The sequence below is a fragment of the Convolutriloba macropyga genome, chromosome 5 (assembly GCF_964194025.1).
Source record: "Convolutriloba macropyga chromosome 5, txConMacr16.3, whole genome shotgun sequence".
Classification (NCBI taxonomy): domain Eukaryota; kingdom Metazoa; phylum Xenacoelomorpha; order Acoela; family Convolutidae; genus Convolutriloba; species Convolutriloba macropyga.
Window position 1 is genome coordinate 75,187,922 of NC_134472.1, and position 16,711 is coordinate 75,204,632.

Here is a 16,711-nt window from a genome sequence, read left to right on the forward strand (position 1 = left end):
AAACTATGGCAACTACACCACGTAGAACAACAGATTGCTCTGAAACCACTCGCGAGTGGGTAGCAGCTTAAGCTCACTGAGGTGGCGGGGTTACAAAAGGTGCACTTAAAAATTAGAGTCAACTAAGGTTCTAAGAGAACTGTATGTCATGAAGCATTACCTATTGATCGAGGATTTTTTAAGGAAGAAAAGCCGAGTGGTCCGACGAGAAATCGATCAAGCAAAAATGTCATACAAAGACCGAAAGTACCGAAATAATTGATACATACTTCGTGTAAGAGTGATTGATAATGTAATCAAAAAAGATACCTTGAGCTTCATAAAGCTGCCAGATGCTATGATAGAGTTTGTTCGTTTTTGACAATCGCTCAAACAATTGCCTCAAGATCACCAGAGGCTCACTCTTCATTTTTGAAGACCTTTTAAGTACATCTTCACTTCCAGGGAAATCCAGATCAAGGGCTTCTGTCTGTTCTTCTCGTTTTAATAGGAAGCGCTCCACCGTGTGTAGTACTTGGGAGAAAGTGGAGACATCGAGTTGTTCATACAATGAGACTTTGTTCAAACATTCGATCACACAGGAGGCACTGTTTAGTTGGGCGAAGCAGGCTGAGAGATAATCACCATGAGACTGGCCACTTTTCGAAGCTATTTCAGGAGTGGAAAGGCACTCGGATATTCTAAACAAACAAAAAGTTAGAAATTGACATGTAGAACTAAGCGCAGATAGACCCAAACAAAACCAATAAACAAATTGCCCTTGAAAGATATGACGGTTAACTATCTCAACACGGGGCTTCTAATGAACTATATATTGGACCACATTAAAATTAAAAAGCGCTGAACTAAATTTTGATCCACACTTTTAAAATTAAAAAGCGCTGAACTAAATTTTAAACCACATTTTTAAAATAAAAAAAGCGCTGAACTAAATGTTACGCACTGATTTATAGTAGTGTTCCTCGTGGTGTTATTGAGGTCTATATTAGAAGTAATTAACTTGAATAATTGGCATTTTACAAGGACTTATTTTGGTGTTTCACAGTGCGATTTTTAGCAGATATATTTTGAATAAAATTAGTTAGTAATAGCCTTTCATTGAGCGGTTCGGATGCGTGATATATCCACTAGTTTGCCTTGCATTTTAGTGTTAAGTTAGTCGCTATTTCTTCTGTAACTAAGTTTACCAAACTTGGAGGTTTTCAAGAGAATTTCCAGTTCAATCTTTAATTATTTTTAGCAAGAATTGTTTAATAATTTAACAAGAAGTTTCTCAAGTTTATCAAGTTTTATAAGATGATAGGCAACTGATTGTCAGGCTGATTCTCCGGTGGTCTGGTGATAGTGGGTTCCGCAGGACTATGCCTTCAGTTGTATTGGTCCTTCGCAAATATTTACTGATTTTCAAGTAGGGCGATTTCCGGCTTTTGTACGTCTCTTGGTGTTTGTTCAGTACATATACAATTCCGTATTAGCACCTACTTTATCAGAATAATTACTTCACCAAGTACATAATCTCTCATGAAGTTATTTACTGATTATGTGAATTTATCCTCAAGAAACTCAAAAAAGTAAATATTGAGGCTTTTAGGCACTTGAAATGTTTGCTAGTAAAACTGTCAATCTGCGGTTGTTTTTCATAAACATAAACAAATTAGGGGTTACAGGCCTAGATGGAAATACTGGCTATATATGGCCTTGAAACTAACTGAATATGAACTAAATTATAGCACTTATTTATGGATATTTAAAGGATATCATCACGAAACTATAAGGAACGAAATAGGGGCGTGACACTACCCGACTTTATGAAAATTTTCCATGAAAATTTTAGTGAAAGAACTGGGGTTTTACAATTTTTCTATAAAACATATAATCTGCACGAATATGAGGTTATAGACATATTTTTGTTGGAGCCACCCAATTTATGTTTTCTTAGAAAAGAGTTTTGAACGAAAGCATTTAAGTTAAAGACAATTAATGAAGTTAGGAGGAACAAAGTTTAAGTTGAGACAAATTGAGATAAAGATTAAAGTGAGGAAAGTTAAGACAAGATTAAGAGCTGTGAAGGAACGTTAAAGAGGTGAAAGTGCGCTTATTTCAGAGTAAAGAGTGAAGACATAAGTTGAAAGTTAAGATTAAGAGGAGACATTGAATTAGCACTGAAAATAATCACGGTTATTTCGTTAAATAATGGCTCTAATCTTTGAGAAGGATTAGGAGAAGGATACTGATTGAATGAATGGTTTAAAGCACTGGTTAATTGCTGGGATTGAAGCACTGGTTTGGTGATTTAAAGCACTTGTGATTAGAACTTAATGAGTGAAGGGATACTTGGTCAGTTAATGGATTAATACTTGTCGAACAAGTTAAGACTTTCAAGAGCTTAAAGCGTACTCTCCTCTTGGGTTAAAGCGTTGTAGTCCTTTTCGTCTTCTGTGGTAGTTTGTTCTTCTTCTATATCAAGTTTGTCTGTTTCAAATGGAAGATGCGCTTTTTGTTGGACAGTTAGACAGTTGAAGGAAAACTTGAAGATTGCTCTCCCTATGAACAAAACTCATGTTTCTTGCGGAGAAGTCTGAAGTTTTTCTCTTCTGGTCGTCAATTACTTTGTCCAGGTGGTTGTCAATCGTAATGCTGTCGTCGGGAGTAGGAACTACAGAGATGCATGTTACTCGTGCAATACTTTTCCGCCTTTTGGCTTTCCTTGAAGCCTTTATGGATTACTGCATTGTATCGATGCATGGTAATTACTTCACTCTTTGCTGGATGATATGTTTTAGGTCAGGCTGCTCACTCTGAGCAAGACCAGGAGCTTCTTTCCTTTATTGTCCTTCATTTTGGACGCCTGAGGTCCTGTTCGCGGAGAAAGGAAAAATGTCTGAGAAAAACAATTTTCATCACTTTTTGCACGAGCTCTTCAGTTTCGATTTTCATTGTCTTTCACTAGCTTTGGCAATTTGTCTGCCTCTCGAGTATATAATGAACGGAAAACTGTGGTGCTGTATGTGCAGTTCATGAACAGTAATATGTTTTATTCTCTGAATGTTTGGCTGAAGGTTTCCCTTAGTGGTCAAATATTCAAATGGAACTCGATTTTGTGAAACTTTTGCAATATTTTTGGTTTTATGACCAACTATTGCTGTTATCACATGTTAGGGTGGTTCCTTTCTTTCGTTTGTCTACTGGATTCAAGCTTCTAGGTCTAGTTTTCTCAATGTGGCACTTATTTATGTGATATTTACTTGTTTCAGCTGTACTTTATTTGGTGATCATGTGTGTTGATGTGTATGTTTATTGATATTACTACTAAATATGGTGTTTAAACATGTTGAAGTGTTGCTATTTGGTTGAATTGTGGGTGTGTGATGATGGGGATAGTGGTTGGGTGGTCGAATTGTGCAGTCTTTACATGTTTTTTCGAGTTTTTCAGAGAGTAAATAGGGGAAAATGGGACAGTTAGTGAGTGTTTAACTAATAAATAGATGTCGATGATAGTAGTGACCAGTTGTCTATGGCTTTGCTGCGTTGTTTGGTGCGCGTGTGAACAATTAGTGCTTGAATTTGCTGAGTGAGAAGGTTACGTCGATGGAAAATGAACTAGTTTCAGTGCAATTGTTTTGATTATCATGTAATGTACTTTCAGTTATGGGCAAGTTTTTCAGAGATGTATTTGGATTGCAACAATTGTGGTTGGTTTTTACTGGTGGAACTAGAAGCTGTAGTGTGTGTGAGCATGTGGTAACTTTTTAATTGCAGTGTGTGACTTTATAATGACATATTTGTGAAAGTGAAATTTTGGTGACATAACAACTTTTTTGATTTTTGGGCATTAACTTTAATTTACTTGTCAATTATTGATCATAGACTGGTTCTAATGGTTCTAGATACTTAATCTGGTTGTTAGCAGCACTTGTGTGTAATTTGAACTGGTTTGGAAGAGTATTTGGTACTAATTTTTACATGTAATTTCTTCGTAATTTTGGCTAATTAAGTTGTCTGTAATATCTGGGAATTGATCTAATGGATTTGGATACTCAATTGAATTTATTTCTTGTTTTCTTTTTAGTTTTAATAGCCCTTGAATTTCGTTTAATTCGTTATTGAGGTGCTTCTTTTTGTACTCTTCGTATAATCCCAGGGTTTTTAATTGTTGAAGGGTTTCATCAGTAACTTGGTTTCCAAGTGTTTGGTGTTCGTCAAATAAGGCATTCATTTCTATATCAGGGTTTTGTGCTTCAGTATCAATTTCGATTTCTCTGACTGGAATTCTATCTGTTAATTTCAAAGACATTGTTGCTGTTTTGTCGTTCTCCATTCGAGAGACGAAATCTGCAGCGTAATTAGCGCGTCCAGGAATGTGAGCAATTACTATATTAAAGGCGAGTATTCTGTCTAAACAATTCCAAAGAGATGGCGGTATTACTTTTGATTGAAAGAATTGTGTGAGGCTTTTGTTGTCAGTGAGTATAATTACTTGTTTGCTTGATCCCCAAATGTAGTGCGAAAAGTAGTCCAGCGCGTAGTACAAAGCTAGGAACTCTTTGTAATAGATTGAAAACTTTAATTGCGTTGCATTAAACAAATGCGATCCAAACGATACGGGAGCGTATGTTTTCTTTTCTTTCTTTCCTGTTTCGTTTACGTAGTCTTCCACCATTAGTACAAAACCTGCACCGTGGTAACTAGCGTCACAAAGAATTACATACTGTAGCCCTGGTTTTGGCAATCGCAATGTTACATTCGTTGCTTCCATTAAATCCTTCTTTATTACTTCTAATGCTTTTACATGTTCTTCTGTGGTATCTATTACTGCATCCTTCTTCAGGAGCTTGTAAAATGACATTAGTTTCTCACCTAAGTTAGGGATGTAATTTCGGAAGAATTGCGTGAAGCCGATTAATCGTTTTACTTGTTTCGTTGTCTTTGGCATTTTAAATTTATCTAAAAATTTAGTTATTTTCGCTTTTTCCGGTGAAATTCCTTCTGCACTGATGTTATTTCCAAGAAACTTCATTGTATCGGTTGCTATTTCACACTTTTCGGGCGACAGTTTCAGTCCGGATTGACGTATACATGTAAAGATTTCTCGTAAAGAGGGTACCAATTGTTCAAAGTTTGTTACTGCATTTCCAATATCATCCATAAACTGGGTACAGTTTCCTGATGCTAAACATGGGTCCAAATAATGTCTAATGAAGGAGCTGAATCCAGTTACTGACTTATTCAATCCTTGTGCGAGACATTTATATGCATAAGTTCTCGAAGCAAAGTTAAATGCTAGCAGCTGCACTGATACATCGTCTGCCATTTGCACACAGTGATATGCTTGAGAACAGTCGAGTTTGGTAAACAATTTTTTCCCGGCAAAGTAATTTATTGCGTCACTCATGTTGGAAATCGGGAAATTGGTATTCACGTAGTCATTTTTCAACAAGTGGTTTACTTTTCTCAAGTCAATTAATAGTCTGAGTCTTCCTGAATTCTTTCTTTGAGCGAAAAGTGGACTACTATATCTTGATTGAGACAAGGTTGTTATCAGTCCGTAATAATGCATTAGTGCGAGCTCTACTTGTAACTCATTTCTCAAATGGACGGGCGTTGGAGGGCCTTGTTCGTAAATTGGTATGCTTCTTTCTGGAGTTAACTTTATTTTTAAATCTGTATTATATCCAACGTCAAATCTGTGTTTCGCAAAGATATCACTGAATTCAACTAGTAGTTCACCTACTACTGCTTTTTGCTCATCATTGAGGGCTGATTTTTCCCACGGAAACTTGCTCAAAAAGGTTATTTTATCCTGATGGTTACCCTTAGGATCTAATTTCTCCATTTCTTGCAGTTTTAGCAGTTGCTCATAGATATCTCTCTGCAAGGGCGACAAGTTTGTCGGATCTGGGCACGTTTCAGGCGTTGGGAACCATAGTTTTTCATATTCCGGGGCCGGTTTCGCTGGCTGAGATTTTCTTTTCGGGGTGTCTGTAACTTGAATTAATTGATTTATTTCTGTTAAGTAATTTTCGCTCATTTTTGCAACATTTATTAATTGAGGATCTACTTCTAACAACTTTTCAGCTTGGTCTGATGTTAAGAATGAAAATTTGGCTATTTCTTCGCCTTTATTTATGGTAATTGGGTGATCAGTAATGTTCAGGACGTAGATGTAAAGGATATTATTTTCAGCAACTTTACTTAATGAAGACGTTAATATTACTTCGCTGTCTTTTTCAAAGATTTCATTTGGAATTATTACCCCACAGAGGTCAGTGAATGATTCTAGTTTATCATAAAGCTTACATTCTAATACTGCTTGTTGATTTGGCTGTAGGACTTGCTTTTTCTGTGTATAAACTCCGAATTTTTTACGTTTTACAACTCTTCTGGGTTGCTTTTCTGGCTTTATTTCATTTATTTGTAGTGTTTGATCAGGGAATTTAATGTAACTTTGTCCTGGGCAGATGCTAACTTTATGTTTAACGAAGAATGGGTTGCCTAGGATTACGGGAGTTGTGACAATTAATACAAGGAAATCTTCTGTAAATGTTTGTGTGCCCAATTTAAATGTAACTTTAATTGCTTTGTCAATTTTAACTATATTTCCGTTTGCCATTTTAACTTTATCTAGATCAGGCTTTTCTATTTCTGTTATTGAATTGATATTTGTATTAATTAGCTCCTTGTAGAACTCACGGCTTATCACGTTGGCAAATGCTACTGTATCGATTAGTGCGCGTCTTCCTAATTCTCCATTAAATTTAACTTTAACATAGGACAATGTTCTGCCTAAAAGAGGGACAATGCTGAATAATTGCTGAACATGTGGTGTTGGCTTTAGTGTGGATTGGGGTACTTGTGTTGGGAGTTGCACAGTTTTATTCACTTTACATTTATTATTATTACTTTTGCGTTTTCTACGCTTTTTGTTACTTTTGTTATAAACTGGATCTATTACTTTATCTAAACTAGGACTAGACGTGCTTTCGTTATAATGGTTAACTGAGTTTTTATAATTTTTATTTTGTTTTTTAAAGTTGGGTGGCTTTATTAGTTTTTTTGTTGATTAAATGGGTAATTCATACCTCTAATATTTCTATTTTGAGGAGTACATGCACAATTAAACTGGTTTGCTTGTTGACTACCATATCGGTTTTGTGCTGGTGCTGGGCTATCATAAACTATTCCCTGTCGGAGAAGGTTTTGAGGGGTATTTTTTGTTGGAAACCGATAAACTGGTCTATTAACATAAGCTGGATGAACAAATGGAGGGCTATCTGAAGGTTCGGACCAATAATTCTGGGTTTGTGGCTGTTGATTATAATAGAATGGTCTAGGGGCATTAAATTGCGGTCTAAACTCTCGGTAATTATTAGCACGAGGGGCATACTGTTGCTGGGGCCGATAGTTTTGCTGAACTGGACGATAATTAGGCTGATATTGGGGGTAATTTGGTCGATAATTTTGATATTGGGGGCGGAAATTTTGCCTATAACTTTGTCTATAGACTTGTTGAGGGTAATGTGGTGTAAAAATGTTTGCTGGGCCTTGTTCTGATGGCTCATTTTTAGGTGCTATTCTGTGCTCAAGTTTCTGCTCAAGTTCTTTTTGATTATTGGAGATAACAGTTATTGCTTTTAGCATTTTATCTGTGTTTGATTCAGTTATTTCATTAAATCCGTCGTCGAAGTACTCTTCTCTGTTGCACATCTCCCTAATTGCAATTTGTTGGCTAGCTAAGGTGCATAACTGATCTATTGTATCTGTTTCTGGCCTTTCTAAGAGCTTAGGCTTAAGCCAGTTTGGCATAGACTTAATAAAGAAGCGCTTTATTTGCTCATTTTTTCGATTTTCTGACATCTGAAGGGCAGAATCTCTTGCTGCTGTCTCTCTTTCGAATCTACAAGCTTCTGGGTCACCTGCTCCTGCTGGCGCTACTACTATTTCAGGTGCTGGATATGCTTTATTGGCTTCAGTTCTTAACTTTACTAAGAAATTTTTAACAGTGTCTGTTTTTGGATTAAACTTTTGATTCTCTAACTTTATAATTCTGATCTCTCTCAAGTCATCCTGCGTGAATCTATTTCTTAGAGCTGTTATACTGTCTTCGAAGACTAGTCTGGTAGCCTCTGGTAGGGTTAAGAAGTATCGTAAAGCATCTCCATTTAAATGTAATTGCAAAAAGTTCGCTTGTTGTGCGTTTGCGATTGCTGCGACTCCGATTGCACCTGTTATTAGTTGTTCAAACTCGTTAAAATTGTCCGTTTCGGATCCGGAAAAAGGTGTGATGTTGATCTGCGCGTGTGCCATTTTGCTTTTTACCCGATTAGATTATATACTTTTCGTTCAATCAGTCTTATTTTCGTTCTAAAGTATTAAATAGCACGCTTAACTTAACTTAATGGAGAGATTAAGGGGTTTTAAGAGATGAAAACAGTTAAGTGAGTAGCACAAGAATATCAGAAAAGAAACTACTGAAACCATTCGTTCAGAAAATAATAAAGATGGGCTGCTTATAAACCTATTCCTAAAGCTCCGGTCGAATCGTCAGACTTATATCGTTGAAGCCGTATGGGCCGCCGAAGTCTCACCTCTAAAGAGTGCCCCTTAGTTTAGGAAAATTCGTGGGGACCACGACCGCACAGGCCTTGTGGAAGCTGCACTCAAATAGGCAACAGCATAATTGATCGAAGTCACTGTTTGATTCATTAACCTCCGGAGCTGGGCGGGGAAATAAAATATAATTGTTTTTTATTTTTTGTTTAAACTTTGTTTTGCCCTCTTTTTAGTTAATAATTAAGTGATGGTTTCAGTAATTTATTATTCTGATGTTATCTGGTAATCAGTGATGAGGTTGTCAAGGTTAATATCTCTGTCAGATTGAAGTTTGTTACGAATAAGGCCAAATTTGCGAGCTTTTTGATTTAGACTTTTTGCTGTCCAATAGATTGCAACACGTTTATCATCTTTATCTAGCACATAAATAACGATGGATTTATAAGCTGAAGAGGAAAAAGCGCTTACTATCTGAGCTTGTGTTTTATTGCTGTTATGGGTGTAGTTGATGTTATTTCCTTCAATATGTTCAACAAAATTGGGGGAAGAGCGACAATTATTAATAGCGGGGAGAATTTGTTCTTTATAAATTGACATAAATAAAGCACCAAAGTTAATTTTACAAATTCATTTACTCACAATATCCTCGCTTGCAAATACCCTGTGTTGTTTTTGTCCGTTGTGGCGGCTGTGGTTGAGTTTGTTCCAGTTATTGTCCACTCAAACACTTTTGTATTACTATTACACTTAGTCCACAGAGACACAAACACAGTTTCCACCCATTCTTTCATTTGTTACTGCTTTTTGTGTTATCATCTTGCTCGGAAAGGAAGTGATGGATGTGGTTCTGGATGATTGGAGGCTCTTAAGGTAATGAAGAAGAAGAAAAGAAAGAAAACAACAGAATAAAGAAAGGAAATATCGAAAATATCAAGGAATTAATCGAATTATCGGTCCGTTAAACTGGAAAACAGTTAATAACTCCTGTCACCATGTTACGCACTGATTTATAGTAGTGTTCCTCGTGGTGTTATTGAGGTCTATATTAGAAGTAATTAACTTGAATAATTGGCATTTTACAAGGACTTATTTTGGTGTTTCACAGTGCGATTTTTAGCAGATATATTTTGAATAAAATTAGTTAGTAATAGCCTTTTATTGAGCGGTTCGGATGCGTGATATATCCACTAGTTTGCCTTGCATTTTAGTGTTAAGTTAGTCGCTATTTCTTCTGTAACTAAGTTTACCAAACTTGGAGGTTTTCAAGAGAATTTCCAGTTCAATCTTTAATTATTTTTAGCAAGAATTGTTTAATAATTTAACAAGAAGTTTCTCAAGTTTATCAAGTTTTATAAGATGATAGGCAACTGATTGTCAGGCTGATTCTCCGGTGGTCTGGTGATAGTGGGTTCCTCAGGACTGTGCCTTCAGTTGTATTGGTCCATCGCAAATATTTACTGATTTTCAAGTAGGGCGATTTCCGGCTTTTGTACGTCTCTTGGTGTTTGTTCAGTACATATACAATTCCGTATTAGCACCTACTTTATCAGAATAATTACTTCACCAAGTACATAATCTCTCATGAAGTTATTTACTGATTATGTGAATTTATCTTCAAGAAACTCAAAAAAGTAAATATTGAGGCTTTTAGGCACTTGAAATGTTTGCTAGTAAAACTGTCAATCTGCGGTTGTTTTTCATAAACATAAGCAAATTAGGGGTTACAGGCCTAGATGGAAATACTGGCTATATATGGCCTTGAAACTAACTGAATATGAACTAAATTATAGCACTTATTTATGGATATTTAAAGGATATCATCACGAAACTATAAGGAACGAAATAGGGGCGTGACACTAAATTTTGATCCACATTTTTAAAATTAAAAAGCGCTGAACTAAATTTTGATCTACATTTTTAAAATTAAAAAGCGCTGAACTAAATTTTGATCCACATTTTTAAAATTAAAAAGCGCTGAACTAAATTTTGATTCACATTTTTGAAATTAAAAAGCGCTGAACTAAATTTTGATCCACATTTTTAAAATTAAAAAGCGCTGAACTAAATTTTGATTCACATTTTTGAAATTAAAAAGCGCTGAACTAAATTTTAAACCACATTTTTAAAATAAAAAAAGCGCTGAACTAAATTTTAAACCACATTTTTAAAATAAAAAAAGCGCTGAACTAAATTTTGATCCACATTTTTAAAATTAAAAAGCGCGTAACTAAATTTTGATCCACATTTTTAAAATTAAAAAGCGCTGAACTAAATTTTGATAAACCACATTTTTAAAATAAAAAAAGCGCTGAACTAAATTTTGATCCACATTTTTAAAATTAAAAAGCGCTGAACTAAATTTTGAACCACATTTTTAAAATTGAAAAGCGCTTATCAATTCCGGTTATCGTGATTTCCATCCATGTTTTAAACTGCTGATTCATGAGTATTCACAGACTTTCTATCGAATTCTTTTTTGGCTCAATGTTATAAGCAGCTCAGTTTAAGCATGAAAAGTGTTTCTCGATCCGATGGATAATTCGCGGCAGTTAAACAAAATAAACTCAGACCCTGTTTGGGAGCAATTTGTTAAATTTTTGTCGAATCATTTTTTTGCATGATCTGCGGTCTTTATTGATTTATAGCTTTTTCCTGCATGTACCATATAGCAATTACACCCCAAATCCAACTCCTAAAATTCTTCAAAATAACAAATATTCAATTAATTCCAAGAGTTAGACTTTGGGACAAAATTGTTATATGACATATGGTCGGAAAAGCTACAAAAGATTAGAGCTGTGTTAAAATGAAACAATCGGGATAAAAACCTCCAATCTTCAACAATAGAGCACTATATTTTAGCCCAGTTTAGCTGCACTCTCTTTATCTTCAATTAGTAGTATATGTTTTTTAAATTCTAAAGTTCATGAAGTGCGTAAAAAAGTCATTTTTTTCGTGAAGTAAGTCAAAAAATTACAACACAAATGACCTAAAATCTGACGCCGAAGAAACTCAAATGACGTCACGCACATAAATTCAACTGTAAAGCAGTGGAGGTCACGGCAAAGAAGAACTCAAGTGGTCGCAAGAATCATGGACTGAAGAATCATCACAACGAGATCAGAAATATCATGGCTAAAACTTGGAATTAATTAATTAGAATGAAGAGGGCAAGATGGAAAAATAAAGACAAAAAAGGCAAAAAAACGATTCATTATTGACCGAGACGAACAAAGTCCAATGGAATGCAGAGATACTCATTAGGAGGCTACCACGAAACCAGACGAATCAGACATCACCACTAACAAAAAATTCGTTAAATCAGTTAAATCGTTCAAATGAAATTACACTTTGACATTTACTTTTGTGTGTAGAGAAAAGTTGTGTCAGTTCAGGGCGATTCTGTTAAGCCTGACAACTTTCAAACTGCCGTAGGAGAACGAAACAATTAGTCCCTCATTAAAAACACGTTCACTCGCTCTTCATACACTTCTGGTACAATCAGAAAAATTATTCTTTTGTTTTTGAGGGTGCCCAAAGCCCCCTTTTTGGGTAACTACAAAAAATTGCTCCACCACTTAAATACAAACTTAAATTTAGAGAAACCTAAATTTTAACATAACCGACTAAACCTCGGAAGAATTGCTCTCGAACGACTATTGGGAGCTCTAAATGAATTGCGGCCTGCTTCAGTCAGGGGGGGAGGAGGGAGGGAGCTTTTAAATGGGACTAAGAGGCTCAATAGTGGGCTTCAAATAACCACATTAGAGGTTAACAAATACCACTATTAAGATTTAAAGTAAAAAAATGGCACCAGTTTTAGCGCACTTTTCATTTGACTTTGAGTATTAAATTGCCGCCAATTGAGTTCAGCTGCTTGAAATTGTGATTGAGAATTTTAGATCACGCGAAATGCAAAAAGTCAAGGGCGTAGAAGTCACTCGAAAAGTCTAAATTGTGAAGCAAAAATTTTGCATAAAAAAGACACACACGTTTACAATAATTGCTAAAGCACCCTGTTGGCTTTGATAGTTTGTGCTCTGTATTGACAAGGACGCGCTAACACAAAATTCATTTCTACAGACGTACTGATTGTCTGACGCATGTTCTTATGTTGCAACAAAGATGAGTATAGAATCTGTAGCTTGCAGGAAAGAAGAGGAAGGAATGTGTAGCTTACTGTTTTGATATGAGTTGGTCTTTTTGTCGAGAGGTAGTTGATGAATGATCAGCAAAAGCGAGGTGGAAGGGAACAGTTAGTCTCGAGACATTAGCAGACACTACATCCAGCAACAAGACCTGGTCCTCACCACCTAATTGAGAACCACTGCCACCGTCACCACAGGACACCAGAACACTGCTCCTATATCATAAGGGACACTACTCAACTAAGTTGTCACATCAACTGTGGGTTAATAGGTCAACGGTATTTTTCTAAACAGCTCTGGAGAAATTTATTGAACACGTCAGTAATCCCATTCAGTCAACGTATTGATCATTGGTACGGGAAACTCAGTCTTAAAAACGATACACAGCAAAATTTGTCTGGGGTGAAAAATTTCCACGTCTTTTAGTTGTTCCAGTCATCAGGAGACAACTATCATCTCCAGTGAGCTCATATCACGTTGATTTACGTTTTCTTCACATAAATATACAAAATTGAAGTAGATATGGAAATGAAAATTGAGTTTTAGACAAGCACTGTCAACTGACAAACAGCGGCTTACAACAACTGACAATTTCACTATGATCAAATAGTTCATTTTCTGGCGGACTAAGTTGAGTACATACTTGGAGACATTGAATGCAGCTGCTCGCTGTGAAGACTGCACCGGGACACTTTTCTTGCTTCGGCTTCCTTTGAAACACATTATAGGCCACACCTCAACTAAAGCCCTCTTAGGAGCGTGGATGACGAGGAACAGCGCAACCTGTCGATCTTTCTTCGATCTCCTCTGGGCATGTTGTTGGTTTCTTCTAGAATGTTCTCTGTAATGGGTAGCTGTGTACCAAGCCAAAGCTGCTTGTCTGTATCCTTTGAACAGTCTTACAACTTGGAAATGATCCACGTCTACAATGATCACTCTTCCCAGGTTATCCGCAATTGCCACTGAAATTGGATTCACAACATTCAAACTTTTATTCCTCACTGATGAGCGGGAATAATACGTAATCGCAAAATATGGCACAGCATCTTAATAGAATACTAGCAGGCCCGCAAAAGCATCACCAGAAAATCATCTAAAAGAATAGAAGGTTAAAAAATCGGTTTTTTGCACCACCTGGGGCTGGAACCTATGCCCCTCGTTCAAAAGCAATAGGTATTACGTTTCGTCACCGATGTGTTTAGTTTGAGTATATTACACTACGTGCCAACAATTTTTTGTTCAACCACGTTTTCTGCTTTACCATTTTGCATATTTAAGGAGCGCTAAGACATGTATAGATAACGATATTCTACATGGTGGCATAGTGTAACTCATGTTCTACGTTAGGCTGCATGTATAAGGAGCGTTTATAACATGCGATGAAACGGAGCTTAAACATACAAAAGAGAAAAGGGAGAAGAAAGAAACGAAAAACGAAAGACAGGAAAGAAAGAAAATGAACGCAGAAAAAAAGAACAGGAAAGAGATAAACAAAAGAGAGAAAAGGAGAGAAAATAGAAAAAAACAGAACAGAAGAGAAAAGACAGAGAAATGAAACACAAAAAAGAAATAATGAAAGTGGTAAAAGAGAAAAACAAACGAAAAAAAAAACCAAGACAGAAAAGAAAAAGAGAACAGAAAGAGTAAAGAAAAAGAGAAAAGAAATCGAGAAACGAAAGACAGAAATGAAAGAAAAGGAAAAAAGAGAAAAAGCAAAAGAGAAAATAGAGAAAAAGCAAGAGAAAAGGAGAGAAGACAGACAAAGAAATGCAGAAAATGAACAAAAAAGGGGGAAATAGAAAAACAAAAGAGAGAAAAGACACAGCGAAAAACAAAGAAGAGAAAAGCAAAGAAGAGAAAAAAGAGAGAAAAGAGACGAGAAAAGAGACAGGAAAAAAGAAAAGAAACGATACAGAAAAAAAAGAAAGAAACGAAATAAAGAAGATAGAAAGAAAAAGGAAGGCAGAAGAAAAAGAAGAGAAAAGAAAGAGAGAAAAGAAAGAACAGAAAAAAGAAAAGCAGAAAAGAAGAACGGGAATCAAAGAGGAAAGAAAGAGAGAGACAAGAGAGGCGAAAACGACAGAGAGAAAAGAGAAAAGCAAGACAGAAAACCGAGGCATAAAAGAAAGGCAGAAAAGAAAGAAACGCAAGAGAAAGGAAAAACAGAAAGAAAAGAGAAAACAAAAAATCTAAATAAAAAACGAAAAAGAGGATCGAGAGAGAGAAGAATGCGAAGGAAAGGCAAAAAAAGAACAAAAGAGAAAAAGAGAAAAGAATGAAAACATGAGAAAAAAACAAAAAAGAGAAAGCCAGAATAATAGAAAAAACAGAAAAGAAACGAGAGAGAAAAGTAAGGAAGAGAAAAGAGCAGAAAAGAGAGAGGGAAAAAAGAGAAGACAGAAAAAAACGACACAAAGAGAAAAACAAAGTAAGAGAAAAGCAAGTGAGAGAAGAAAGACGGAAAAAAAAGAGAAAAGCAAGAGATAAAAAGAAGGAAAGAAAAGAGGAAAGAGAAAAGAAGGAGAAAAAACAAGAGAGAAAAGGAAAGAAATAAGACAGAAAAGAAAAGGCAGACAAATGAAAAAGAAAATACAACACGGAGAAATGAAAGAGAAAATCAGTTAAGAAAAGAAAAGAAAAGCAGGAGAGAAGGGAAAGAAAGAAAAGAAAAGGCAGAAAAGGAAACAATAGAAAAAAGAACAAAAAAGAAAAAGAAAAGAAGGACGGAAACAAAGGACAGAAAAGAAAGTGGAAAAGCAAGACAGAAAAGAGAGAGAAAACGAAGAAGAAGGGCTGACAAGGAGAAAAGCAAGAAGTAAAAAAAAACAAAGGATAGAGAAAATAACAAAAAACTAAAGAAAAAACCGAAAACAGGAACGAAGGAGAAGAATGGAAGAGAAAGGTAAAAACAAAAAGAACAGAAAAACAGAAAAGAAGCTGAAAAAATGAGTAAGTAAACAAACAAAAGAGAAGAAAGGCAGCAAAAGAAGAAAGGCAGAAAAGCAAAATCCAAAAGAACACAAAATAAAGAGGGAAGAGCAAAGAAATACAGAAACGAAGACAAGAGAGAGAAAACCAAAAGAGAAAAAAAGAGAAAAGAAAGACAGTAAAGAAAGAGCAAAGAAGATAAAAAGATAAAAGAAGATAAAAAGAGAAGTCGAAAGCGGAAGAAAAAAGAAAGCAAAGAAAAAAGAAGAGAAAAAGACAGAAAATATATAGGTAGTGACACGGAAAATAAAGAAAAAGAGAGTAAAGAAAGCGAGAAAAACAAACCAGAAAAGAGGAGAATAGAGAAAGAAGAAAGAGAAAAGCAAGCGAAAAAGGCACAAAGAAAAGACGGAAAAGAAAGAGAAAAATAAACGATACAGAGAAAAGAGACAAAAGAAAAAGATAGAGGAAGAAAGAGAAAAGAAAGAAAAGGCAGAAGAAACACAGAACAGAAAGAAAAAAACAAGAGATAATCGAAATAAAGGAAAGAAAAAAGAGAATCAACAGACGGACGAAAAGAGAAAAAAATAAATAGAAAGCAAAAGAAACAGAAGGGAGAAAAAGACAGAAAAGAAAGAGAAAAGCAAGACCGAAAAGAAAGATAGAAAAAAAACAGAAAGGAACGACAGCAAAGAAGAAGAAAAGCAAAAGAGAAAAAACCGAAATTAAAAAAGATACAAAGAAACTAAAGAGAAGCGGAAGAGGAAAAAGAGAAAAAAGAATGAGAAAAAGAAACAGACAAAAGAAAGAGAGAAAAAAGACTGAACAAGAGAGAAAAGACAGAGACACGAAAGAAAGAAAAGACAAATGAAACGACGGAAAAGAAAAAGAAAGAAAAGAGAGAAAACAAAAAACGCAAGAGAAAATAAAGGCAGAAAAGAAGAACAGAAAAAAGAGAAGGAAGAAAAAAGAAAGACAAACCAAAGACAGAAAAGACAGACAGGAAATACAATAAAGTGTGAGAAATGCAAGAGAGAAAAGCAAGAGATGAACGAAAGAGAAAAGAAACAAGAGAACAGACAGAA

At 35.5% G+C, this 16,711-nt stretch overlaps 1 protein-coding gene across 2 annotated transcripts in view; it reads right to left on the bottom strand.

The window, feature by feature from the left end:
• Window positions 1–16,711, bottom strand: part of LOC142339654 (rab3 GTPase-activating protein non-catalytic subunit-like) — a 57,939-nt gene that overhangs the window by 27,737 nt on the left and 13,491 nt on the right. For both annotated transcript variants that reach the window (XM_075389847.1, XM_075389846.1), the window contains exons 5-7: window positions 13,342–13,660; window positions 12,731–12,913; window positions 310–680 (exon numbers count right to left, since the gene is read on the bottom strand). In XM_075389847.1, coding sequence (XP_075245962.1) covers window positions 310–680; window positions 12,731–12,913; window positions 13,342–13,660 — 873 coding nt within the window. The remainder of the gene's footprint in view (window positions 1–309; window positions 681–12,730; window positions 12,914–13,341; window positions 13,661–16,711) is intronic.